Source organism: Mixophyes fleayi, chromosome 2 (assembly GCF_038048845.1).
Source record: "Mixophyes fleayi isolate aMixFle1 chromosome 2, aMixFle1.hap1, whole genome shotgun sequence".
NCBI classification, from domain to species: Eukaryota; Metazoa; Chordata; class Amphibia; order Anura; family Limnodynastidae; genus Mixophyes; species Mixophyes fleayi.
In genome coordinates, this window is record NC_134403.1 from 86,083,274 (window position 1) to 86,110,129 (window position 26,856).

The window sequence follows — 26,856 nt, forward strand, 5'->3', positions numbered from 1 at the left end:
TTAATATGCCAGTGCGCTCAATTAAGGTTTATACTTTTTTATTGTAAGGATTCATGAGCATGGCTTTCTTTACCCTTTCAGTTTTATTATGTAATGTCTGTGTACCTCTTACAAATTGTACAGCACTATATATATATTGACAGTGCTTAATAAGTATTGGGGCAGAGACTGATGTGAACGATTACATATTCTTTGTGCAAAATGATTGGTGCTATATAAATAATAATAATAATATTTCTCTTATTCACCTGTGCCTAGAATGTTGCTGTTGAATTTCTTACAAACTGTCCCACCTTGGAGTTGGATACTCTCTTCACCTAGCACAGCTGTTGGATACACACTGTGATCTCTATGGCTTCTCAGGCTGTGTTTTGTTTAAATATCAGTGTGCCGGGAATTATAAACTGCTGTCATATAGGCTTATCTCTAGTACAGCATTATTTTTGTATCTATTGCAGACAATCATACAAATTCCACTAATCTAAACACATTAAGGAATTTGCTGATTATTACCAAGGTTTGTATTCTCTCTGGTGGGTTTTGTACACTATGCGGCAGTGTGTTACTTTATGTTTTATGCTGGAAGCATAGCTGCAAGTATGTTTTATGTATAGATACAGCTGAGCAGGATGAAAGTTCTCTACAGACAGGTGAATGAGGCTGTGTAAGCACATGATGAAACAGATCCAGGGGGTGTGTAGGACTTGCAAAAAAAGCAGATAGTTTACATGTCCTCCCACCTGCCCATGGCTGAACTTCAGATAGCTTGGTCCCACCTCCAGTCCTGCCTGATTGGGTGCTAAGGAGGCTTTGCAGGAGGCTTGCCATTTATCTGTTAATAGATACTGTGTAGCAGCCGGAGATTCCTTAAAGGGACTCTGTCTCTTGGGTGCTGTCACAGACCTTCTACAAGTGATGACATATGTCAGCAGGGCTGTAGCTACTGACAAGGATTTCTGGCTTGTGACCATAGTCATGCAGAGTACATATTTTGTGAATGCTAAATGAAATAACTTTCTCACAGACCTGTAAGACAATTGACCAATAGTTATCATCACTTTCTTAGCTAATCATTGCTGTGCACTTGGAGATACTATTGAATATTGGATCTCGAGACACCTCTGTGAATGAGTGCAGAACATCTCCCACAGACACTTTTCTCACTAATTGGATCCAACTTACTTAAAGTACTTGCTGGACAATTGAACCTGCAGATATCAGTCTACTCTATCTATATCAGTCTACTGTATCTGTGTCATGGATTGTCTTTGAGTTGCTTCTAGGCTTTTTGTCTTCCACTATCTTTATTGTAGCTGAACATTCTCTCCAGCTCCTCCAGACAGAAATGCTCTTCCTGCGATGGAGAATATGGAGCGATTTCAGGATGCTCCCATGGATCCCCACTTCCTCTTCTAGAAGAGAGCACATCCTTCGCCGTCACTTTGGAGAACACCGGCCGGGAACATCTGAAGGAGCACTTGAACACAACAAAGAGACGTAAGTGAAAAATATTGTTGCGTGCACATTAAAGTGTGATAATACCAGTATGGTTGTTACTTTTGACTTGATAACATGGTAGAATGCGTTCATGACCATGGTCCTTGGGATCCTGGTGAACAGGTGCTCTCTGTTTAATAAATTATTATCAATGTAGTAGTTATAACAGTGGTTCCTTAACCTTCCTCATGTTACGGCACGCTTTATTTGTGACACAACTTTGTTAAAATATTGTGATGAATAAAACTGAATTCATGACAAAAATAAGAGAATGCAATCAAATCTTATACATTTCCTTTCATGATTATTTGTTAAAATATTGTTAATATATCTTCCTTATTAAATATCTTACATTCATTTCTACTTTTAAGACTTTTCAATATCGCACGTAATTGTTGTGACACACAACTGTCCAGATTGGGAGTCAAGGTTAAATTTAATGGCTTAAAAGTCACAGGGGCTCTAATACATCCATTTTCTGTTAAATTGCTTATAAAAGTATAGTTCAAGCATCTTTGTCCACCGTCTTGTATAGTTCTGCTCATTTTTAGTTTCCAAGTATATTATCTCACTGCATGTGGTGTTACGGATTAGGCTGTGTGTGCGCGCTGTCTCATGTGCCACATGTGTTGAAGGAGTGTCTCTCGATGTGAAAGTAGGCTGCCCACCTCGATGCTTATGGCATATGATATTGCAAAGTGAATTATAGGTTTTTACTTTTTATGTACTGTACTGTTTCTTTTTGACGTAAACCTGAGTTTTCTGTTTTAATAACAGATTGCCTATATATACTATAAAAGTTTGGTCCATAAATATTTCCTTTTCAAATATATTTTTATTTTTCTGTTTTATACAATTCATGGCAAATGGCAAGGAGACAGATATAGTAGTTTAAAAGAAAGATAGCATATTAGCCATTGTGCTTTTTGATGTTATCTGTTCTTATCGGTTTCTATAGGTACCTGACAAGGTGTATTAGTAAAACCAACTTATTTTGCCTTAACTTTCCCTTCTATCATAACATTGTGCTAGGTGCAAAATATGTGCTATCACCCATAGCGACAAGTCAAACCACTGCTTTCATTTTGTAACATGCACTAGTTAATATTAGTTCACTCCAGCAAATATTCAAAGCTTATATGGAAATTATATCCTATAAGTGAATTATTATTTATTTGTTTTACTTATTTTGTTGGAATATTTGTTTTTACATTTACATTAAGGTTAATAGTGCACAATAAATATGTTATAGAATATTGGAAAGGAAATTAAACTAATGTAACGCAGCATTATATAAACAATTTCAGTTTCAAAGTTCTTGCATTAAACGGCATTCCTGGGAAGGGGAGGTAAACAAGATATCTGAGATACAACAAACATCTGTTATTTTATCTAAACAGGCGCTGTTATGGCTTATCTGATTATCTGGATCCAGGGATCTTGTGTCTATCTGCATTTTACAATATACTATGAACATAAGTCACTACATTTTCATTGTTGCTGCTACCAAACTGAATGGAGAGGAATGCACTAAATATTCCAATAATAATGAAGTTTTACATGTTAACCCCTTTGTGCCAAATATACACCATGGTGACCATGCATTGATCCCATCACATGCAGCCTACAGTGAGAAACATTCTAAGGCACATTCATATAAACTGGTGCACAGTAAAAGGGGAGTTACCAATAGCAACCAATCAGATTGTATTCTTTTTGTTGTTGAGTTTAGGTCTGTCTGCTAAAGGTTACAACACCTTTTCCTGTATACACGTTCCATTAATATCTGTGTCTAGGTTCCACTTTACAGATAGAGCAAGCAATTCTCTTCTAATGCCAAGTGATTGTGTTAATCTTCCACATGCTGCGGTTGTAAGAAAAACATGTTGCATTTTCTGCTAGCAGGTGACACCTTGACAAAGTCATACAATGCATGTCAGATTAATGAGTGCATGCGTACTGTGCTTTGTGAAAACAAATGACCGCAGTCACTTCATGAATCAGTAACTGTTGGTTACTAGCAGAAAAACACACATGGCTGGAGAGTGTAGAACTGCGAGTGATTGATTGTACAGCCACGTGTGTATGTTCTACAAGTGACTGTCAATCATCTGTGCTCAGGCCACAGAGGCTGCAAATTCATTCATTCGGTTACCCATTGTATTGCAAGTAATACGTACTAATGCATTGATGTTTAATGTTAACTTTGTACATGGAAAAAAGTTTGTCACAAACGCCTAGCCTACCTCAGATACAGCAATCTGAAACAGCTGGCTGTGACTTAGTCACTTACCAATGAATACACCTTTTCTGCCACCAAGAAGGATTTACTATGGAGTCCTTGTGTTCACCAAAACCACTTAAATCACATACAGATGTAGCGTGAGGCTCACTTGGCTTCATAAATTCACAAAAAATCACAGAGAATATGCTACATTAAATGTATTTAATCCAAAAAATGTTTCCAAGGCTTAAGTACAAAACAGTTAATAACAAGACATAAAAAATGAGGTGTACAAATAAGTTTCAGAAAGAAAATAAGAAATAAAACCCTCATTTAACTTAACGGGCTATGCAATGGCAGCAGAATCGTTCAGCGTTAAAGCACAATTCCACATCTGTCTCTTAATACGCGGTGCTCTTAAGCTCCTTTAGTGATACCACTTTCAACAGGAAAACACTGCGCACATCAGGTTTGAAGATAACAATGTATGCAGTGTCAGAGCACCGTGTTTTCTGGATGGTGAAACATGTCTTTGTGATACTAGCCTTATTACAATAACATGGAACCTTTTATCACCTAGGTATCATTTGTAGTTTGTCTTCTGAGATAAGCAAGTGACTCTTTAATAATAATACTATTTTTATTATTATTATGCGACAGGATATAAGAATTTCCCATTTAGATGTAATGAGAGGTAGTAAAGGGAGTGACACAATGGCAAATTTCAAGCAATCGGCCTCCCATATGTCCCACTGAAGCCCATATCCTAATGTACTAGTGATAAAATCCAAACTGGAAATTCTGAACACTAGCTACAAATTGTGACATGTATGTTTAGTGAATAGGTGCAGATGGTCAGACCTATTTTTAATTGAAGGTATACTGTATATAACAACATAAGCTTTAGATAAGGATAGCACACGGACCACATAATTCCAGAGCTTTTATTGATTTAATGGACTTCTGTAATGAATGAGCTAAAAAGTCCCCCCTCCCTACTGCAGTTAGAAATACTTTACATTCTTTTAGACATTTGTTAGAGTAAGGAGGACGGCTGAAAAGTAAAGGGGGGATGGGGGTGGAGAAATCAGGAGTGATCACCAGGATCAGTCATGGCTGTCAGCCACAGAAATTACTTTACCCAATCATAAAACATACAAAACAAACAATTTTACCTTTACCTTCCAGCACAGAACACACAGGGATCAATTCAGCAAGAGTTGCCTGACACTACATTCTATGTCATTCAGCATCTATAAGATACGCGCTGAATCGAGTCACCCCCAGACAAAGAGAAAAAGATGCAGTTAGTGTCCCTCTAAGGGGCATATTCAATTGTTGGCGTTATAGCCAAAATGAACGTGCCGCACGCACTATTACCATCATTACGGTAATAGTGCACGTAAATACCGGTATTACGGTACTTTTCTCGCTGGATTTCAGCTGAAATCCGGCTTACTATTACAGTAATACTGGGAACCGCCGAGAATTGAATATGCCCCTTAGGGGCATCTTCAATAAGGGGCATATTCAATTCTCGGTGGTTCCCGCCGCCGAAAAACTATTACCGGTATAAATCCAGTGAGAAAAGTACCGTACTACCGGTATTTACGCGGTATGGTGGTGGAATTCTTCATGTATGGACTGTGTAACTGCATAACACGAATGGAAAGTAAGTGCTAATTTATTTGGTGGAGATCAGTGGTCTAAGTTGGGGTGTATACGGTGGTATGCCATACCGCCACTTCTCTTACTACCTTCATTGTAAAACCATCAAATTACATTCACTTACATTTTACATACCGCCACTACTAAATTTCCTCTTCGACCACTGGAGGAGATGTTAAGACTCATTTTTTTAACTAATTTTAGTTTCATAAGTTAGACTCATTTTGAGCTATTTGGTTGTCCTGTATTCTGAAACTAGAAAGTTAAGCGCTAATGAAATTGAAGCTTTAAATTAATCTGATAAACCTATTTGCTTGTGGTGATTGTGACAAAGTTGAAGGTTTTATATTTAGAGGTTTCCTTATAGATTTATTTATAAATTTAGAAAAATCCAAATAAGGATTTAACATTATTCTGAAAAATTTCACATATGTTTTAGAGTTGAATAATAGCAGGTTTAATATTAATTGAGAGGATCCTACATAACTGTACATAGCTCATAGGGCGCTCCATGATTGTGAGTGCTTTACAATAAATGGAGCGCAGTTCATATTACTTTCATATTAAACACTTCTAAATGAATGTAAAATACTGCAAATACACTAAGCTTGCAAGCAACCTCTTTAAATGTTGGGAATTATGCTATTAGCAACTGTAGTATATGCAGGCCAGGATTGAATGTTTTCTCTTCTAAGACACCTCTCTATCCCCATAAAACTTCCTGTCCTCAACCTCCCCAATGTATTTATTTATAAGCAGTTATGTGTTTATTCTGCCAGTACCTTAAAATTATATATTTTTAATGCTGGTAGGCATACATAAGAAAATGTGGTATAATGATGAAACACTTGGCAGCTTGCCACCCAAGCAGTTCTGCCATCCTAGGCACAGGCTATATACATAGAAGCAACTACTGCGTCTGAACTCAAAATCATAGAAGTTTTACCATAAACCTTGGTGTATGAACTCATCATCCACAACAGGACAAAAGAAGAGTGGAGGCATTTCCTGTTTAGAAGACAAGAAAAACCAGTGACTAGAAAACTGTTTACACATCCTTTATAGTATATACGTGTTTTACAAGACGAAGTGCAAGGCAGATATAGCAGTAAATTGTACTCATTGCCATCTTGACTTAAAGGTAATTTATGAAGCTGCAAAAATGTCCAGAATATTAATTTTATGAAGTCATGCACCTATTTTTGAGCTCTTACACTAATTTGTATGGAAAGGTGCAGGACTTATCACGTCAAGGGGTGGAAAATGCATATTTAGGGGGCATTACCGGTTTAACTGATGGCTACAAAGCCTTTTGTCCATGTTAGGCTGCTGGCCCTGATCCCCAACCCACAGAACCAAATGAGGAGGTCTTCGCCTATAGCAGCCGCCTTTCTCTTAGAGCTTGACGCGCTCACCGGTACTCAGATGCCCCCAGGACTTAGCTCCAAGAGTAGTGTGGGTTGGAAATACAGAACCACAGCGGCGGACCAGGAGACTGGTAGAAGGCAGCGGGTAGTCAATACGATAGCCAAGGTCGGGGTCACAGGCACGGTAGCAAGGTCCAAGGTACAGGCAAGAAGGGTCAGGGTCACGAGCAAAACAGGCAGAGTCCAATAATTCAAGCAAAAGTCATACACAGGGAATCAAACAGAGTATCCACAGGACAGGACAAGTGAACAGGAGCAGGTCAGCAGGACTGGGACAGATACGCTATAAAACCGGCAGTGAGGCTGCAGACCTCACTGCCTTAAATACTAGTGGCCACCAATCAGAGCCTAGCTCTGAACCACTCATGGCCCCCTGCATAATTAATAATACAAACATTAATTAGCCCACAGACCAGTACAAGGCTTGTTTAATCAAGCCACAGGTTTTTCCACACTGCGCGTGCACGCCCGGCTTCCTCCACTGCCGGGACGCAGTGCAGAACAACAACAAGGCAACGGTCGGGCAGGATCCGGAAATGACGTCCCGGTCATCAAGGTGATGGCCGGGACGCCAGGGGGCGCAGGAAGCTGTGAGTACCGCCGCGGCTCATGACAGTCCACCAACCTGGTGTGAATTATACAGGAAAGTACACTCATAGGTATAAATCTATCAATGTAATGGAGACATTATAAAATAGAATCATGAAATTAATACACTGATGTGCTCTCACTGACATGACTTAATACGTCAATGAGTCTCCAACAAGCAGTATGTTAGGAGAGAAAAGGAAAGTAATGTAATTAAAGGGTTGTCCAAAAGTCAGGACTTGTGCATTTGCATCTGGGACAATTTTGCTAATTATTTACAAAGCGTTTGCATGAAGACAGTTCTCAAAAGTGTACATGCTCAGAGCATCTAATAAGGATATTGTACATAGTAAAATGTGCTGCTCAGTTGCATATATTTGGTCTTAGTAAATTACCCTTTTTATCTTCAGTCCACTTATGTGTATATAGCAATTTTAAACAGGAGAATGACTGGCACTGTAAGGATATACTTAATATAATTACTCAGCACAGAGCCTAAAAATCAGCAAACTGTATATCTGAAATCTTTAAAAATATTTTAAAATTTCTTAATTTAAATTTCACGTTCATGATTAGATATGTGCCAACATTCTGTATCCCCATTGTTTTCCAGATATTGGATAGAGATTAGCGAAGATGAAGTATAAAGAATTAGTAAAACAGTTAGTGCAGCCAATGTACATGGCCTATCAAGATGTAGAGTAGCAAAGGTTTTTATCTATCTTAAGTACGGAAGTAGGATGACATAATAGCCCTTGATAATAACTTCTCTAGATGCTAAACCTCAGGGGTCTTCCTGGGTCTCAGCTGTAGAAATATCTTTCATGGACACTTAATTATCCTTGGATATATAAGAATTATATTAAGCAATATTATTGTTATCTTTTATTTAGGGCATAATGCATAGCAGGACACAGAGCACGGCATACAGGGAAGTACAAAGACAAAACAAAGTGCAATTGAATTGACAATTCGTCTGGGGGCAGGTAGACCGGGCAGAGAGGTATAAATGAATAAATAAATGCTTGAGAGCCAGAAAAAGGAAGGAAGGAAGGGAGGTGGGGAGTGGACTAGAGTAGGATGGGCCTGGATCCAGGAGTGTGGGTGCAACTAGCAGGACCAGAGCCAGTAGTAGAGGGGAAGAGAGAGCAGGAGATTGAGGCAGGAGCCCAGAGTCGAGGTTGAGGAATGAAGTTGGGGTGCCAGAAGCAACAGGAAGGTGACAGGAGGAGGAGGACACAAGGAATAGAGGGCCCTGCTTGTGGGAGCTTACAATCTAGAGGAGAGGGCAGGCTAACAGGATATACAGGGGAAATCGGGGTGAGGGGACTAGAAATCTGAAAGAAGAGTAGATAGGGGAACTAGAGTAGTGAAGGGACTGGAAATCTGAAGGGAGAGTAGACAAAGGGCTGGTGAAATGACGAGGGGAGAAGGAAAGAGGGTGAGGTGAAAATTATAAGTGAGGAAGGATAAAGAAAGGGAGTAGAGCAGGGGAGGTAAGATGTTAAGGGAGGCGATCCTGAATAGGTGCATTTTGAGGGATCGGTTGAAGGTTTGCAGACTAGGTGAAAACCTGATAGAACGAGGGAGGTCGCTCCATAGAAGGGGGCAGCACAGAAGAAATCTTGAAAGCGGGAGTGAGATGTGGTAACCAGATGAGAGGTTAGGTGGCAATCATTGGCTGACTATAGAGGACGAGAGGGTGTATGAATAGAGATGAGGTTGGAGAGCTAAGGAGTTATGGAGTTAGAGAGGGCCTTGTAGGAGAGAGAGAGGAGGTTGAAGGGGATTCTAAAGTGGAGGGGGAGCCAGTGGAGAGCTTGACAGAGAGGGGAGACAGAAGTAGAACGGTGAGAGAGGAAGATTAGTCTTGCTACAGCATTGAATATGGACTGATGAGGAGTAAGACGGGAGTGGGGGAGTCCAGTTAGGAGGAGGTTGCAGTAGTCAAGGTAGGAATTGATCAGAGAATGGATATGGACCATACAATAGACCATAATAGGACAATAGAATATAATAGTGCAGTCATTTTAAAAGATAAAGGGGTAAATGTATCAAAGTGCAATTCTGTAAAATCAATGATGTTCTTCAATATTGCCAGACAGATTTAAAAAGGCAATTTAATTAAAGGAAAATTTTAAGAATAGAGAGAGTGGCAGTCTTCATGTAACACAAGAACAAGGATTGACGAACATTTTGTTCTAAACAAATCTTTGGCAACATGAATGATTTCTGTTTAATTATTACTTTTAGGAGTAGATTTTTAGTTGAATGAATAACTGTGTTAATATTCCCAGAAATGGATAGGATGCAGCCTGGAACACTCTAAAACAAGAGATGAATGGGTGAATGCTATAGTCAAACACAGATATACTATAGTGTTATTGTATTGTTAATAGTACAGAAAAAGTTTCAATACAAAAATCTCCCTAATAAACTACAGTCATGATCAAACGTTTTGAGAATGACACAAGTATTAGTTTTTACAAAGTTTGCTGTTTCAGTGTTTTTAGACCTTTTTGTCAGGTGTTGCTATGATGTACTGAAATAAAATACAAGCATTTCATATGTGTCAAAGACTTGGCTTGACTTATTGACAATTAAATTAAGTTTATGCAAAGAGTCAATATTTGCAGTGTTGACCCTTCTTTTCGAAGACCTCTGCATTTCGCCCTGGCATGCTGTCAATCAACTTCTGGGCCACATACTGACTGACGGCCGCCCATTCTTGCCTAATCAGTGCTTTGAGTTTGTCAGAGTTTGTGGGGTTTTTTTTTGTCCACCCGCCTCTTGAGGATTGACCACAAGTTCTCGATGGGATTAAGGTCTAGAGAGTTTGCTGGCCATGGACCCAAAAATTTGAGGTTTTGATCCCCGAGCCACTTAGTTATCACTTTTGCCTTATGGAAAGGTGCTCCATCATGCTGGAAAAGGCATTGCTCATCACCAAACTGTTCTTGGATGGTTGGGAGAAGTTGCTCTTGGAGGATGTTTTGGTACCATTCTTTATTCATGGCTATGTTCTTAGGCAAAATTGTGAGTGAGCCCACTTCCTTGGATGAGATGCAACCCCACACATGAATGGTCTCAGGATGCTTTACTGTTGGCATGACACACGACTGATGGTAGCGCTCACCTTTCCTTCTCCGGACAAGCATTTTCCAGAGGCCCCAAACAATCTGAAAGGGGATTTGTCAGAGAAAATGACTTTACCCCAGTCCTCAGCAGTCCAATCACTGTACCTTTTGTAGAATATCAGTCTGTCCCTGATGTTTTTCCAGGAGAGAATGGGCTTTTTTGCTGGGCTTCTTGACACCAGTCCATCGTCCAAAAGTCTTCACCTATCTGTGCGTGCATATACACTCACACCTGCCTGCTGCCATTCCTGAGCAAGCTTTGCACTGGTGGTGCCCCGATCCCACAGCTGAATCAACTTTAGGAGATGGTCCTGGCGCTTGCTGGACATTCTTGGTTGCCCTGATGCCTTCTTCACAACTATGGAACCTCTTTTCTTGAAGTTCTTGATTAACTGATAAATGGTTGATATAGGTGAAATCTTACTAGCAGCAATATCATTGCCTGTGAAGCCCTTTTTGTGCAATGCAATGATGACTGCATGTGTTTCCTTGCAGATAACCATGGAATAAAGTAAGAACAGTGATTTCAAGCACCACCCTCCTTTTAGAGCTTCCAGTCTGTTATTCTAATTCAATCAGCATGACGGAGTGATCTCCAGCCTTGTCCTCGTCAACACTCTCACCTGTGTTAAAGAGACAATCACTGACCTGATGTCAGCTGGTCATTTTGTGGCAGGGCTGAAATGCAGTGGAAATGTTGTTTTTGGGATACATTTTCATTGTGATGGCAAAGAGGGACTTTTAAATTAATTGCAATTCATCTGCTCACTTTTCATGACATTCTGGAGTATATGCAAATTGCCATCATAAAAATCACCATCATAAAAACTGAGACAGAAGACTTTGTGAAAAAGAATATTTGTGTCATACTCAAAACTTTTGGCTATGACTGTAGGTGTATCCTAGCAATAAGGGTGAATCCTTATTGTAAGTACTACTGTATTAGATGTAATTTATACGTTTCTTAGTTTACTTTGAAGATTACCAATCTATACCCTGAGAACATGTCTTAAACTTGAACCATGTCAAACTTTATTTGTGCCACCTGATGATCATTATTGGGTTGATGCAGAGTGAGTACTATGCCAGTAAGCATAGCGTATCTTGCGTTAAAATTGCTCTGTACATGCCCAGAAATGTGGTGACACACAAATGCGTCTATGCAGATTTGTGCAATACCATCACTTACGCCCTTTGCACCTGGAGAGGCGGCCTGGAGAGGGGGTGTTGTAATATAGGTCAGGTACAATAAGGGATGTGTTTGCAAACAGATGCAGACAGCTCTCAGATGCATATACACCTGTCCAAGCCATATTATTTGCGGGTGGGCAAGGCCAGCAATACGTCCCGTTGTGGGTGGCTGTTTGGGAATGCTCCTCTGATTTTTTTCATTACACATGCATATATTATGCCTTTGTATACGCATTTAAGCATTGTTGTTTCTCCTGTATTAGAGAGGTCTATGAAGTTTTATTGATGCCTAATAATAGCGAATACATATTTTTCGTACTAAAGAAATGGTTCTAAACATGGACGCATATGCAAAGTGTATGTAACGTATGCCTGGCAGAAACCAGGCACATTTCCAACTAGTGCAGACCAGCACGTATCATGCAGATTTGCATATGCCTGCAATTGTGGTTTTTAGGTAAACGCAATTTGTCGCTGCGATTTGGGGTGCAATTGCGGCCAAATCTGCATCGGGCCCTAGGTATGCATGGGACATTTTTCTTGACTCTCAGAGGAGCGCCTAATGTTTGCCACTGACCTGCTGTTGTGTGTGTGAGCCTGTCTCGAATGTGTGTTACATCATCTGCCTTGTCTTTACATTCCCATGTACTAGTCTACAGTATCTCTCAATAACTCTAGCTTATGTCCACTTTCCAAAACCATCACTAACACATATTTTTAAAGCAATAATAACTGATTACAACAACTCCACATCTTCTCCCTGTAATCAGAGCTGTAACTTAAAATGTTAGCTCCCGGGGTAAGAAACAACAATGCCACCCCCCAGCTATCAATTTCAACCAAATGAACTGAAAATATTCCTAAACTGCTCCCCCCTTCAGCATTGCGCCCTGGCAGGCTCGGACTGGCCTGCAGGGCAGCAGGACTATCCACCGGTAGGCCCCGCCACATTATAGCCACGCCCCCTCCATTGTTAGGGAGGAGCTAAGAAAACAGCTGACTCCCGACTTGCATACAATTCATCTTTTGGACATACGTGAGAACAGGAAGGGACAGATGCGTTCTACAGTGGAACGCAGGCACCTTCCTCTCCAACAGTAACAAGCACGGACCACGAGAAACATCCTCTGATTTCAGCACACTGGGTACTCGGCCACCATCTCTATATACATCGAAACTGCAAGTAAACAAAGTTAAATTTGAAAGCATCGCAGCAATAACCATGTGATATATGTGGACAGTGATCTGAATATTTATATTGCACTAGCAGAGACCTAAAGAAATACCAATTCCCATCTACTGGACTTGTATGCTATGAACATTATTTTATTGAGATATCAGTGACTGTGTTATATCTGGATCAATGCAGCATTTATACCCACTGCCATTTGCCTCCCAGTAGCTAGACTAGTCCAGGTCTATATACCTAGGTTTGTCTGATTTTTTTATGTATGTTCAATGGATGCCATACCATATGTATGTATATAGAAATCAATGCCTCATAATATAAATACTGTGGTTTAATTGGAGTATTTTATTTGTCTATATTAATGTATTTTTATGTATTTTAACCAGGATTCAATAAATTGTGATAAAACTAACATTAAATGTTATCCCACTAATTGAACCGAGCCTCTTGCTCACAGCCTAATACAAGATATAGAAAAATACGAATTGTATTCAAGATAAAAGAATACAAATTTTATTATTAGCATTACACTTGGAATAATACATAAGTCAATAAGCGCTTAACTTTCAGTATATTATTAGTTCGTAGAGAGGGATAACCTGTGTTAATGCTGCTCTTGCAACAATAGGGGTAGACGCAACTCCCCCCCCCCCTCCCCGTTTTTGCCAAACACTCCCGTTAAACACACTACCACACAGGTGCAGAGAGTTGCGTCTGGGCTCTCTGAACCTGCGCGGTAGTGTGTTTTTCACTTTGAGCAGGGCAGATGAGAATAGGAGTTCCGGATATCCAACCGCCCAGAGGAGCATGAGCAGGTTAGTAACTAAGTTCGCAGTCAGCCTGTCATTTTAAAAGAGAAGGATGAGCACACTACATTCTTTATATACTACACTATGGTGCTAGCTGTCCTTCGTGGGCTGACCACTCTCCCTTTAGTGTCTGGTCTCGCCTCTATGATGGCTGGCCACACCCCCTCTGGTGGGCCCCTAGCGTTGCAGTCCCCCGGTGGGCCCTTCATGCCCCAGTCCGATACTGCGCCCTGGGCAGTCGCCACTTCTGCACAGCCCTAGTTACAGCCCTGTCTGTAATATTACTTACATTTTATATTAAAGCAGACATACTGTACAGTATGGCATGGGTTGACAATATAGTGTATATGTCAGGAGCCAGTAAGTCAAATTAGGATGCAGCGGGATCTTTTAAGGAGTCAAAGAAGATGTGCATCCATTGGCATAAATAGTAATGTAATAGTATTAGTAATAAAAGTTAAGCAGAAATTCCTTAGACACATTGGCTACTTGGCCCCTGGCATTTGTAGTGTGAGCTGCAGAATTTTTATGTAGAATAGAACTACAAGGTTAAACAAAGCTGGTACTTTAAGCGCTACATAAAGGACCACTAAACCTAAATTACAAGTTAGCCTATATAAAAAAAACTTCTAATAACATCACAAGCATATATGTAAAAGTTTCAGCAGCTAATCAGAACTGCAGATAGTTGATGTAAAGTTGTGATTGTGGAAGGAGAGGTTTTCTGATGCACTACAGACGTCCTGTGAACTCAACAACTAGCCTCATTTGCGTCCAACTCTAGGGGGTATATTTACTAAACTGTGGGTTTGAAAAAGTGGCGATGTTGCCTATAGCAACCAATAAGATTCTAGCTGTCATTTTTGTAGAATGTATTACACAAATTAATCTAATTGGTTGCTATAGACAACATCTCCACTTTTTCAAAGCCGCAATTTAGTAAATATAAGCATAGATGGGACCCATTACTTTTGTCCCATTCAGTATATGACCCCTAATTAATGTAGATTGTTTTTCTGTTTGTATATGAGTAAAATTCCTCCCCCCTCTATTTATCATTTGTTTTGTCTGCTGGTCATCTGTTGAATTTTAGTGACATGTATGGTCAGTAAAATATTTTTTCAAATGCAATATTTATTACATAAATAGTTACTATGCTTATTATTTTATCACAATTGCTTTGCAGCAGTTAGCAGCTTGTCTGATTTTATTATTAACCTAGAGCAGTGATTCCCATCACTATGTAAAGGACGGGTTTGTCTGCATGTGTCACATTAATGTCACAAAATATCTTACTTAAACTTTAAATTAGAGCAGTGTTACATCAACTATATTTTTATTGAAACATGAAAGATTCAGTCCAGGTTTTTAATGAGAATATATTTGTTTATGATTATGCTCTTGTTTTTTATAATATTTTAAAACACATTTCACAAAAATGAATCACGCGGAACGTGTGTCACCACATGCAAAAGCTGTGAACCAATGACTGGAGCAGTGAACGTTAAAGAGGTTGAGCCCCACTCACTCTTCTGATAAGATCAGGAGCAGATAGTTAAAACAATGTCTTTGTATTGTCTAAAATGGTCCCATGCACTAAACAGAGTGAAACAGTATACACTATCACCATACATTGAGAGACAGTAGCAGAGCTCTCACACTGCTAAAGTGGTTCCAACATTTTAATGAGTACATCAAACTGAACCACTTTTTGCATAAAGACAGATTACAAAATAAAATGTTTTCACAACTGATTCCGATTATCACACAATCATGTCAAGGGATTCAGGTTTTTTTTTATACTTAATGGGCCTGATTCATTAAGGAAAGTAAGGCAAAAAAAATAATTAGTAACTCTGCACCTGGGCAAAACCATGTTGCATTGGAGAGGAGGTACATTTAAAATGTGGTGACAGATTTATAGTTGGGGTAGGGCATGTCCTTCATCATCATCATCATCATCTATTTATATAGCGCCACTAATTCCGCAGCGCTGTACAGAGAACTCACTCACATCAGTCCCTGCCCCATTGGAGCTTACAGTCTAAATTCCCTAATATAGACACACACTCACAAAGACACAGACAGACAAAGAGGGAGATAGACAGACAGGGAGACAGACAGACAGAGACTAGGGTCAATTTTTGATAGCAGCCAATTAACCTACTAGTATGTTTTAGGAGTGTGGGAAGAAACCGGAGCACCCGGAGGAAACCCACGCGAACACAGGGAGAACATACAAACTCCACACAGATAAGGCCATGGTCGGGAATCTAACTCATGACCCCAGTGCTGTGAGGCAGAAGTGCTAACCACTAGGCCACTGAGCTGCCCAAGATCCTAGATGTCCTAGATCAACTTTAAGTTTCAGTGTAAAAATTAAGCTATCAAGTATTTGTGTTCTACATGAAAAAACAGCCAGTATTTAGCTTATGTGCAAAATAATAAACTAATTTGCACCCCTTGCATTGTAACATGGTTTGTCCAGGAGACAATTTACTCCTTTTTTGCCTTACTTCCCTTAATGAATCAGGCACAATATCTGTTAACTTCCATGTTAGGTGCTTTTACCATCATATTTTGTTTTATTTGTCCCTTCATGTAGTATAATATTTATAGTGCAGTTTATATGAGTGTATAAAAGCACTTTATAGTACTGGGAATTAGCATTATTTGTTTAATATGGACATTAACCTCGAATGACAGCTGACACTTCTTGGCTGTAGAATGATGGAACAGACTTCTTTGAAGTGCTTAATGTACTTGACTGGCTGTTGAGACAAACACTGCGTTACCATGAGATCTGTAGGTCTGAAACTTTCTTCTGTCTCCCTTTCATTTCAGAATTGCCAGCAGCAAGCACCTCATAAAGCTTCTCTTCTACACAATTTCTGAAGGACAGGAGCAACTTCCAGTCAACAAGTTTATTAATGTAAGACGCAATATGTGGGTTTCTAGCATGTGTGGATGAGGGGTAAAGAAGGTAGAACTGGCACATTTCTCTGAATAGCTGCTGGAACAGAGGCTGGAGTCTGACAGACCGCCAAGAACAACATGCAAACATGGGAACCAGCACATCACACACAGCCCCAGTGGCGGAACTACCATTGCCACGGCACATTGAAATAATGGGGCCCGCTGCATGGCAGATGCACAGGGTCGGGGCCCTGGTTCCCTCCTCCCTGCATCGTGGCCCACAGTTCGCTAGTTCCGCCTCTGCACAGTCCACCGTTATTTGGTTATTACCATTCCAGGCAAATGGAAGGCACCTACCACCCTCACCCCCCAGATAAGAAAATAAAAAAATAAATCCTTGCTTACAGGATTTCCATGTTGTGTCAGGTTTTGGTCTATGCATGGACGTCTCACCAACCAGTTGTGAGCCAGTAGGTGAGGGTGATTTGCTGGGTGTTGTCATCCAGCACCAGCTGGAGAGCTATGGGTTGTCTTTCCATAGTTTGAACTTGATCAAAAGGTAATAAGACCTAATTTATTTGAATTTCACTATTGCTTATAGGTTTAATGGGTATCTGAGTCATAAATTCCTCCTTAGCCATTGAATTATTCATATATGAAATTATAAAGTGATTGAGTATATACTAAATACAAAAAAACTTCTGTAATGAATACTAATTGACATATTAAGCTGGTGAAAATCATAGGCTATTCTAGACAGTGCCAACTAAGTAATTATCTGAAAGGACTGCATGTACATTACAACTTTATGCTTGCGAGCCATATATTCCTAAATAAAAAAATCAGGTCAAACAATAAAGTCTACGTAGTTTGTCAGGGATGGTGGGAATAAAACCTCTGAGGACTGTATCTGGTCTTCAGGCCGTCCATAGGTCAACTGAGGACTCTATGGTGGCCCCAAGCCTGTGCGCAGGTAACTATCACATATGTATTACAAGGAATGCATGTTGAAGGTGACAGCCCACCAATATCACAAACTCATTAACCAAATATGTAAATTATTCTGTATCTATCGTATTTAATATGTGTGCTACATAAAAAAATATATGGTGTACCCTTGTAACAGCATTTACTGAGGGAACATGCATACCGCAGTCCGATACTGTACTTTGTTAATTAGGAGAGATAGCATCCTGTACCAGTAATTATTTAGATATGTTTGTTAGCAGTTGTAGGGGCATATTCAATTCCCCGCGGCGTTAAAACTATTACCGTTATTACGGTAATAGTAAGCTGGATTTCAGCTCGCGGCTCAGGGAGCAGCGAGCTAAAATCCTGCGAGAAAACTACCGTAATTACGATATTTACACGGTAATAGTGCACGTGCCGCGAGATTTTTGGTTATGACGCCAAGAAATGAATATGCCCCGTAAAGTCACATATCTTTAACATTAGTGATTTATTAAACATCTAATAAGGGTTATTACTAACATTGCTGAAAACAGGATTTTTGTACTTACCGCAAACTGTCTTTCACTTAGTACAGTTGAGGGACACTGTTCACCATGGAGGTATAGAGGGCCTTGTATGGCGTAAGGCACTAAAATCTTGTCTAGCCTGCTCCCCTCCCCTCTATGCCCCCTCCGGCCATTTACATCAGTTTATTTAACTAACCAAGCTATAAGAGAGGGCGAAGCACAAAGAACAGACATACAACAGAACTGTTAGAAAAAAAGGGTTAGAGCGCAGTGTCCCCTAACTGTGAAAGAGTGAAAGTGAAAGAGATATTACGGTAAGTCCAAACATCTTGTTTTCACTTGCACTTATAGTTTGGGGACACTGCTCACCATCGGGATGTTCCAAAGCTGTCCCTATGGGTGGGAATGCACAGACTGAGTGGAACATGAAACCTTACGGCCGAAACTGTCATCCTTGGAAGCAAAGATGTAAGATCTGTATTATCTGGTGAACATGTGGACGAAGACCAGGTGGCTGACCTACACAATAGCTGAACCGAGGCCCCATGCTGCACCACCAAGTAGGCAATAACTGACCTATTAGAATGAACAGAAAGACCTTCAGAAATAGGAGATCCTTCCGAAATATATGCCTGATGCCTGATGAATAGTGTCAGTAATTCGTCTTACAATCGTCTGTTTTGTGGCTGGCCAGCCACGCTTACGAGCGTCATATAACACCAGAAGACTGAACCCGAACCCTGGATATTGGATTGCAGATCCTGAGGTAACGCAAGAATGCCAATATCCTGGTTGATGTGGAAATTAGACATCACTTTCGACTGAAAAGAGGGCAACGTACGTAAAGCCACCTGAACATTGTGAAAGATAAGGAAAGGAGGGTGTCAGGAAAGAGCTGACAACTCAGAAATTTACCTAACTGATGAAATAGCCAGCAAAAACAAAATCTTCAAAGTAATAAGTTTCAATGAAACCGACTCCAAAGTTTCAAAAGAGGATCTTTGTAGTGCCAAGAGAACCAAATTGAGGTCTCATGGTACCACCAGAGGAACAAACGGCGACTGTACATGTAGAACTCCCTGAAGAAAAGTTTTGTATGTCTGGCAATAGAGCCAATCGCCTCTGAAAGTAGACAGACAAAGCCGAGACCTGCACCTTAAGGGACGCCATACGTAGACCCTTACCCAGACCGTCTTGAAGGCACGCTATTACTCTGTCCAAACTGAAAAAAATGAGACCTATATTTTTCTCACACCAACCAAGGACTTCCAGATACGATGGTAATTACTTGGAAGATGAAGGCTTTCTGGCTTTGAGCATTATTATTATTATCGTAGACTTGTAAAGCGCCACAGTACTCTGCAGCTCCGTACAGTAGGGAAAACAGTTCATACATAAAACAGAGACATACAAGGTAGACAAAGCTGAAACAAGAGGAGCTAGTGTGGCTTATTGGAGATTGGGATAGTTCTGAGGATGCATTAGTGAATAGTGTTATCGAGAATAAGGTCACCTCTAAAAAAGAGATGGGTTATCAAAGAGCTCCAAAGATTTGAAGGCTGTGGGAAAGTCTGATTGACCGTGGTAGGGAGCATAAGTGGGGAGCAGCATGGGAGAAATCTTGTAAGCGGGAGCAGCAGATGTGGAGCGGTGATAGAGGAAGATCAGTCTTGCAGCAGCAGTTAGGATGGATTGAAGTGTGGATATATGGTTGTCAGGAATACCAGATAGCAGTAGGTTGCAATAGTCAAGACGGTAAATGATGAGAGAATGGATAACTGTTTTGGTAGCATGTTGAGTAAGAAAAGAGCCTATTCTGGCAATGTTTTAAGGTGAAGTCGACAGGACTGGAAGAGAGTCTGGATGTGAGGAATAAAGCAGAGGGCGGAGTCAAGTGTGACACCAAGGCAGTGGTTTTGGGAGAACGAGGTTATTGACAGTGAGGGAGATTTGAGGGCAGGTGGTGACTCTGGCAGGAGGGAAGATAACAAACTCTGTTTTGAACATGTTGAGCTTTAGGAAGCATTGGGACATCCTTGTGGAGATGGCAGAAAGACAGTAACACAAGATAGTACAGAAGGAGAGAGATTAGGGGAAGAGATATAGATTTGGGTGTCATCAGCGTAGAGGTGGTATTGGAGGCCGAATGAGCAAATTAGTGCCTCAAGAGAAGAGGTGTACAATGAAAAAAGTAAAGAGCCAAGAACAGACCCTTGTGGGACCTCAACAGATATTGGGAGGATGTGCAAGAGGTAGAAACACTAAAGGAGTGGTTCGATAGGTAGGAAGTGAACCAGGAAAGAACTGTATCACGAAGGCTAATGGAGTGAAAGGTGTTTAGAAGAGGGTGAGCATGGTCTGAATCACCTTGTCTTAGAGACCCTTCTGTCGAAGAATTAGGGTTTCAACTTCCAAGCCGTTATAGCTAATTGATCTAGGTCCTGATGACGGAAAGAACCCTGAATGAGAAGATTCTCCATGAGTGGTAGTCACCGAGGAGGATCTGCTCACATAGCAAGAAAATCTGCATACCAGGGCCTTTCTGGCCAATCCGGAGCCAGAAGAATCACTGATAGATTTTCACTTCTTACCTTTTTTAACACCCGAGGGAATATGTATAGCAACCTGAATTTCCAAGGACCGACATGGCATCTATTAGAAAGGCCTGGGGGTCTTGCATCCTGGTACAATACTTGTCCACCTTGTGATATCGACCTGATGTCCAACTGAGAAGCCATCAGGTCGATCTCTGTTTGACCCCACCTGCAAACCAGTTGAATGAACAATTCCTGGTGAAGAGAGTACTCCAACAAACAAAACAGAGGAAAGTTGCTCAATCAATATATAGGCTAACAGCAAGTGCTTGAAAGGGTGGGGTTATCCTGAAAGGAGCAAATACAGAGAAAATTCCCCCAGCACAATGCTGTTAGCCAGTAACACCCGACCATGTCAAGGCACTTCTGCTAATAGGGTGTTCCTAACTCTAATCAATGAGAGTCCCTAATTTTGGGGCATACATATATGTGTTTTAAATTGAGAACTAACTTGCTAAGAGGCACCCCAAGAGCCTCCAAATAGCAGTTTAGCACCAGCACTCCCCATCAGCTACTGATATCAGAGCATGCCTCTCAAACAAACAAAAGTAAAGTTGCTCAGTGGGGGAGACCACTCCCTCAGATGGATGGCATGCCAACTCAAATAGTCAGCCTCCCAACTGTCCACTCACAGAATGAAACCTGCCTAAATGGCCACACACTCGTGATTTTGGTAAACTCTCTCATTGCCTGGTTTCACCCTGATGATTGATGTAATCCACTACCATGGCATTGTCCGACTGAATCTGAATGGACCTGTGTGGAAGTTGTGATTGTGCCAGGACTAGGGCATTGAAAACTGCCCACAGTTTGAGAACATTGATAGGCAACCTCATCTCATCCTGTATCCAGGACTCCTGCAACCGAAGATTGAGTGTGACCACTCCCCAGCCTGTATCCGTGGTCACCATAGTCCAATCCAGAACTGACAATGGATGCTCCCGGTTGAGATTGTTCATTCTCAGCCACCATATTAGAGACATCCGAGTCACAACGGACAACCGGAAAAGCTGCGCAGCCAACCTCGTATCTGATGTTTTTCAATGTGCCAAAATCGCTTGCTGAAAGGGAGGAGAATGAAAGCATGGCCACTGAACAGCCTCGAAACAAGACACCATGCGCCCATCAATTTCATGAAACATGTCTGAGAGCCAATACATTTTTCACCTGGCTCTAAAGTGTCAAAATTTTCTCTGGAGGTCAAAACAACTTTTGACACCTGGGAGTAAATGTATGAAGCTCCGATTTCTGTAAGTAGACGGAAATCGGCGACTTTGCAGGGGAAATTTAAATCAGCGATGACTTGTAAGAGCATAGCGGGCATGGACCGCCGGCAACACAGTCATCCCCTCTGTAATGGGAGACTGTCGTCTGCAACCATGGCCCCCCAGAACAGTCCGCATTGCTGCCCTGCCCAGCGGCTAATTTCTAGTGCCAGGTGACCCTTTTCCTGTGGGCCCGCAAATGTTAGGGGGGGTGGCACTGAAGTGCCATTGTCACTCTCCATAACTTCCTAATCTAAGTTAAAAAAAATAGAAATGAAAATAAATAAAGGCTAAACTAAAAACTGTGCCCTACACTGTAGGCACTATTAAAAAAAACTGATGTAAATGGCTGGAGGGGGGCATAGAGTGTATGGGAGCAGGCTAGACAAGTTTTTAGTGCCTTACTCCACACAGCACCCTCTATACTCCCATGGTGAGCAGTGTCTCCCAACTGTTAGTGCAAGTGAAAGGTACAATACTGCACTAAATCCATAGCTACCAATCAGACAATTGTTTTCACTGACTAAGACTGGGTACACACTACAGAATTTTCTGCCCAATGTGTAATCTACAACGGTTGTACCAACGACTGATAAAAAAAAAAGTCACGATCAGCATGATGATTCATGCTTACACACTATACATGTTTTAAACATTTACCCTCAGATCTGTGCTCTTTATCTGTCATAACTGTTGACTGAAAAGATTGTGACTCTATGGAGAGCCTGATCGTGAGTGCATACACACTGCAGGATTGGAAGGACGTTGTTCCATATCTGAACGAGATTTATAGTTCTGCTTAACAATCAAATGATAATCTGTGCTTTGGAGTGATCCTTGTTCATCGTTGGAGCATAAACACTAATGCAATATCGGGCCGAACAGTCTTTTATCGTTTGATTGACCCAATACTAGTCTGAAAACACTGTAGTGTGTACCCAGCCTAAGGAATTGTGCACAAGGGTGTTAATAATTTCCGTTCCTCCTCTGTTTTGTTTTTACAGGAGAATGGAGGAGAGATAAAAGTTCATATAGAGATCATGAAGAGACGTTGGACCAGAAATGCATGGCAGAGAAACATGTTCTACTTTTACCTGCTCCCACATTCGCTTTGCAAAGATGCTGTGTGCACTGTTGCAGCACTTCTTCATAAAAGTCAGTGATCTCTATGTGAACTTCTGTCTCTCCTCCTTTCAGCTGTACAAAACGGATCAAAGGAGGAAATTACTAATACCTGTGTGCACAACCCTTAGAAAGTGAAAACCATTTTCTGATTGGTTACTATGGTTTTTAGTGCATTTTTGCTCTTCTGAGCAGTGTTAGCTAATAACCCTCAGAGTCTATACTTTGTGCTAAAGTAACTAAAGACGTATAGGATCAATCAGATTCTCTTCATGAATTCTTGTGATATAGATGACAAATTTGGGCTGTTTTATAACTAATTGGTTGCATATATGGGACTAAAAACAAAGCTGATCCCAATCAGCATCTTACTGAGAGCTATAAGTTCTCAGTTGGGATGGATGGTAAATCGTATTGATGATGGCTGCATCTGACCGTGTACACATTCATCGTCCAATCGGTTAAATGGTGCCTTGTGGGATGTAACCATCCAGCCCTAGTACAGGGCAACTGGATCATTTAGATCTGGACTCGTGTGTGTACCAACAAGTGAACATCCAGATCGGCCTGCATATGATTACTTTTAGTAACTTTAGTTGTCATTCATAGATGCTGATCAGTGAGGAGATCAATCATCTTCATTGATAATCTGTATTCACTTCAAAAGAACCATTAAGACATTAAATGAAGATTGGTGGCTTAATAAGCCCAAAACAAATTGTTTTATCACATAACATTTGTACAGAGGTGTTAAAAGAACTGTTAAGGGAATTTGGGTTCCTTAATTCTTGACTTTTGTAATTTTTCAACAAAATATCTGGCTTAATGTTACAGACACTGAAAGCGAATGGATTGCTTACATCAGACCCCAGACTGAAGGACTGTATGAACATGCTGCAACATACTGTACAAGACTCAATTATGGGAGCAACAATGGACCTAAAATACTTTGAAAAGTAATTTTTTGATACTCACTCTAATGTCAAAACGCTAATGGAAAAATGTTTGTGAAAACTGGTGCACATAAAAGGTACTGTAACCCATGCTTTCATTTTCTAAACTCTACTAGCAGAATTACAGGATCTGATTGTTTGCAATAGTTCATAGCACCTGTTATCTGTCTACCAGTTTTCATAAATGGCTACCTAAATGTATAGGTTTCAAGCCATCTTGAGATGTCGATAGCAGGACAGCGGCGGTACTTGTGCCCGGCAATAGTTGCCACTGGAGGTAACCTTTGTTTAATATCAAGAAGCCCTGTCTCCAGCAAAACACACATGTTCACCAGAGAAAGGGATTTTTTCCTTTTAATAAATAGGCTCCTAGTTGTGAATAGACGGTTACCATTTGCAGTAATGTAATAAATTAAACGTTTGGAAGGAATAAAGCCAGAGGACCTGATTCATTAAGGAACGTAACTTTATTTACGCAGTGTATTTTGTGTTTTTCACCCTGCGAATAACTGAAACATACACCAAAGAATACAGGTCATGTTTGCATGTAAATTACACATCCGACTGCCTATAATTTGAAGGGGGTAACAGGGTGGGAAAGGGGTGTATGCAGATAGTCAGTGTACAGTAAGGGTGGGCCAAGCTCAAGCGCACACAACAGCGTCCGATTCAAGCTTTGGGCATCTCTAAGGTAGGTGTTTTTCAGTTATATCACTTGCACCAGCAACAGGTCTGTAAGTGCAGAGTGATAGTGATGATGTCCTCGTATGCACGCTAGAACATGTGTTTTTACAATCAAGAGCAACTGTAAGAATGCATTTTATGTGCAGCAGACATTAAAACCATCATGATAAATATATTTAATAGGAAGTAAACTGAAAAAAACCTTTTCATTTTTTTTTTTTAATGATTTTTCATTAATGACTATATTATTATCAGGTGACTATAATCGAATAGCTTTTTTTTCTGTGTCTTCAGGAGAGACTTTATATTGCACATATGTGTTGTAAGTATCCTGCAGTGTGTTGTATCTGTCTCAATATGGTAAGTGCCATGTATGCAGATCATACCTAGACCTGTATTAAACCATTATGTTTCTTCAGATGCGTTTGTATTTCAAGAAGGATGTGCAGTTACCCGATTTACATGCGTTTTTTAAAAAACGCACATTACATTGATTTTGCTTGCCTTACTGAATCAGGCCCAGAGTATAGTTGACAACATTTTCTAATTATTATTAGAGACACTTTGCTACTGAACAGGTATATCTAACCATGACACCAAATACTGCATTATTTGTTAGATTGAGAGTGGTTCATTACAACCACAACTATAAGATTATAATGTAATTTATTGTCATTTCCAATACTCCTCTTTAATTAAATAAACAAATTCTATTCAGTATTGAAAAATATGTACATTTGCATGAATAAAAAGTGGAGAAATATTTAAAACCAGGGACTTTCGCTGAAAATTAGAGTCAGTTGGAAATGATGACAGAGGTGTTGCCTTTTCTCAAATCATTAACAATATAGTGTACTCCTGTTGACATTATTTACCCTGCGGTTTTTACTTGTCATAAACCTTTCTTCCACTGAGCCAGGCAGAAGCAATCAATACAGGGCAGGTCAGACAAGCAGGGTCAGACAAGCAGATCTTGCTATTCAGTGTTGTTTGGTATGACAGGGATTGTAGCTCAGTTATATATTTAATAGAACCAGTTTCTGTACTATATGCTTTTCCTATGGACCATTAAATCTAAAATTCTAAATGTAAAAAGTTAACTTGAAAAATGTAAAAGTAAATAATAATATTCAGAACTAAATATACAAACGTTTCTGGAACGTTCTTAGTCCTGGAGATATATCATCATCACCATTTATTTATATAGTGCCACTGATTCCGCAGCGCTGTACAGAGAACTCATTCACATCAGTCCCTGCCCCATTGGAGTTTACAGTCTAAATTCCCTAACATACACACAGACAGACACACACACACTAGGGTCAATTTTGATATCAGATAAGTCCTAGCTGGTAAAGGTCCCTTGTTCCCAGTTATAAAGATTTGTTCCTGGAAGTATTTGCACACGACAATGTCATTATTTTCATTACTGACTATCTTCACAGCACAACCTACAGCATTGTGCCTCAAGGCTCATCGCTCAGTAACATCAGTAGTTCCTAGAGAATTGATATACTAAATCTTTGTTCTTCCCATAAAATGGCTGCCTTCATTGCATGCAGGCAACTGGTACACTTTGAAAGTCAATAAATGCTTCCATTTAGGTATCAAGCACAGTATTGAAAGAATTGCAGGTGTTTACAATAAATCCATGTCTGGTGCTATTCCTGGCCAAGGTTCTGCAGCTCAGTAAACTGTTAGGGCCCATACACACGGGAGCTGAAGTGTGGACAATGCTTTTAACAACACTAAAGTAGTGTTCAATAACAAGATTATTAGTCTTTACATTGCGCTCTGCATAGCACTGAACATCTCTTCTCTTTACAGGTGTGTTCAGAGTAACATTGTGCTACTGACTCAAGTTGTTTGTAAAAAGTTTGTGATTCCAGACTTCGAGCAGTTCACGTTACACATAAACCGGTTATATGAAGAAGCCTGCAGCATCAACAAAGGGGAGGTGAGCACTCGCCATACTCACTGTAAAACAATGTCTTTGTGTGAGTTTTATTGATGGAATGTTATGATACAAAACTGTGTATTAAATGTTAAATGCATTTCTGCAGGTAAGACACTATATTGCCTAATAGGTAAGACAATCTACTGCACCAAAGGTT

At 40.3% G+C, this 26,856-nt stretch overlaps 1 protein-coding gene across 1 annotated transcript in view; it reads left to right on the forward strand.

Moving 5' to 3' along the window:
• Positions 1–853: 853 nt before the first annotated feature.
• The window catches only part of GLS2 (glutaminase 2), a 64,334-nt gene continuing 38,331 nt past the window's right edge, over positions 854–26,856 (forward strand). The window contains exons 1-4 of the mRNA XM_075199519.1: positions 854–1,497; positions 16,575–16,662; positions 23,940–24,061; positions 26,570–26,699. Of these exons, the coding sequence (XP_075055620.1) occupies positions 1,346–1,497; positions 16,575–16,662; positions 23,940–24,061; positions 26,570–26,699 (492 nt within the window). The 5' untranslated portion in view covers positions 854–1,345. The remainder of the gene's footprint in view (positions 1,498–16,574; positions 16,663–23,939; positions 24,062–26,569; positions 26,700–26,856) is intronic.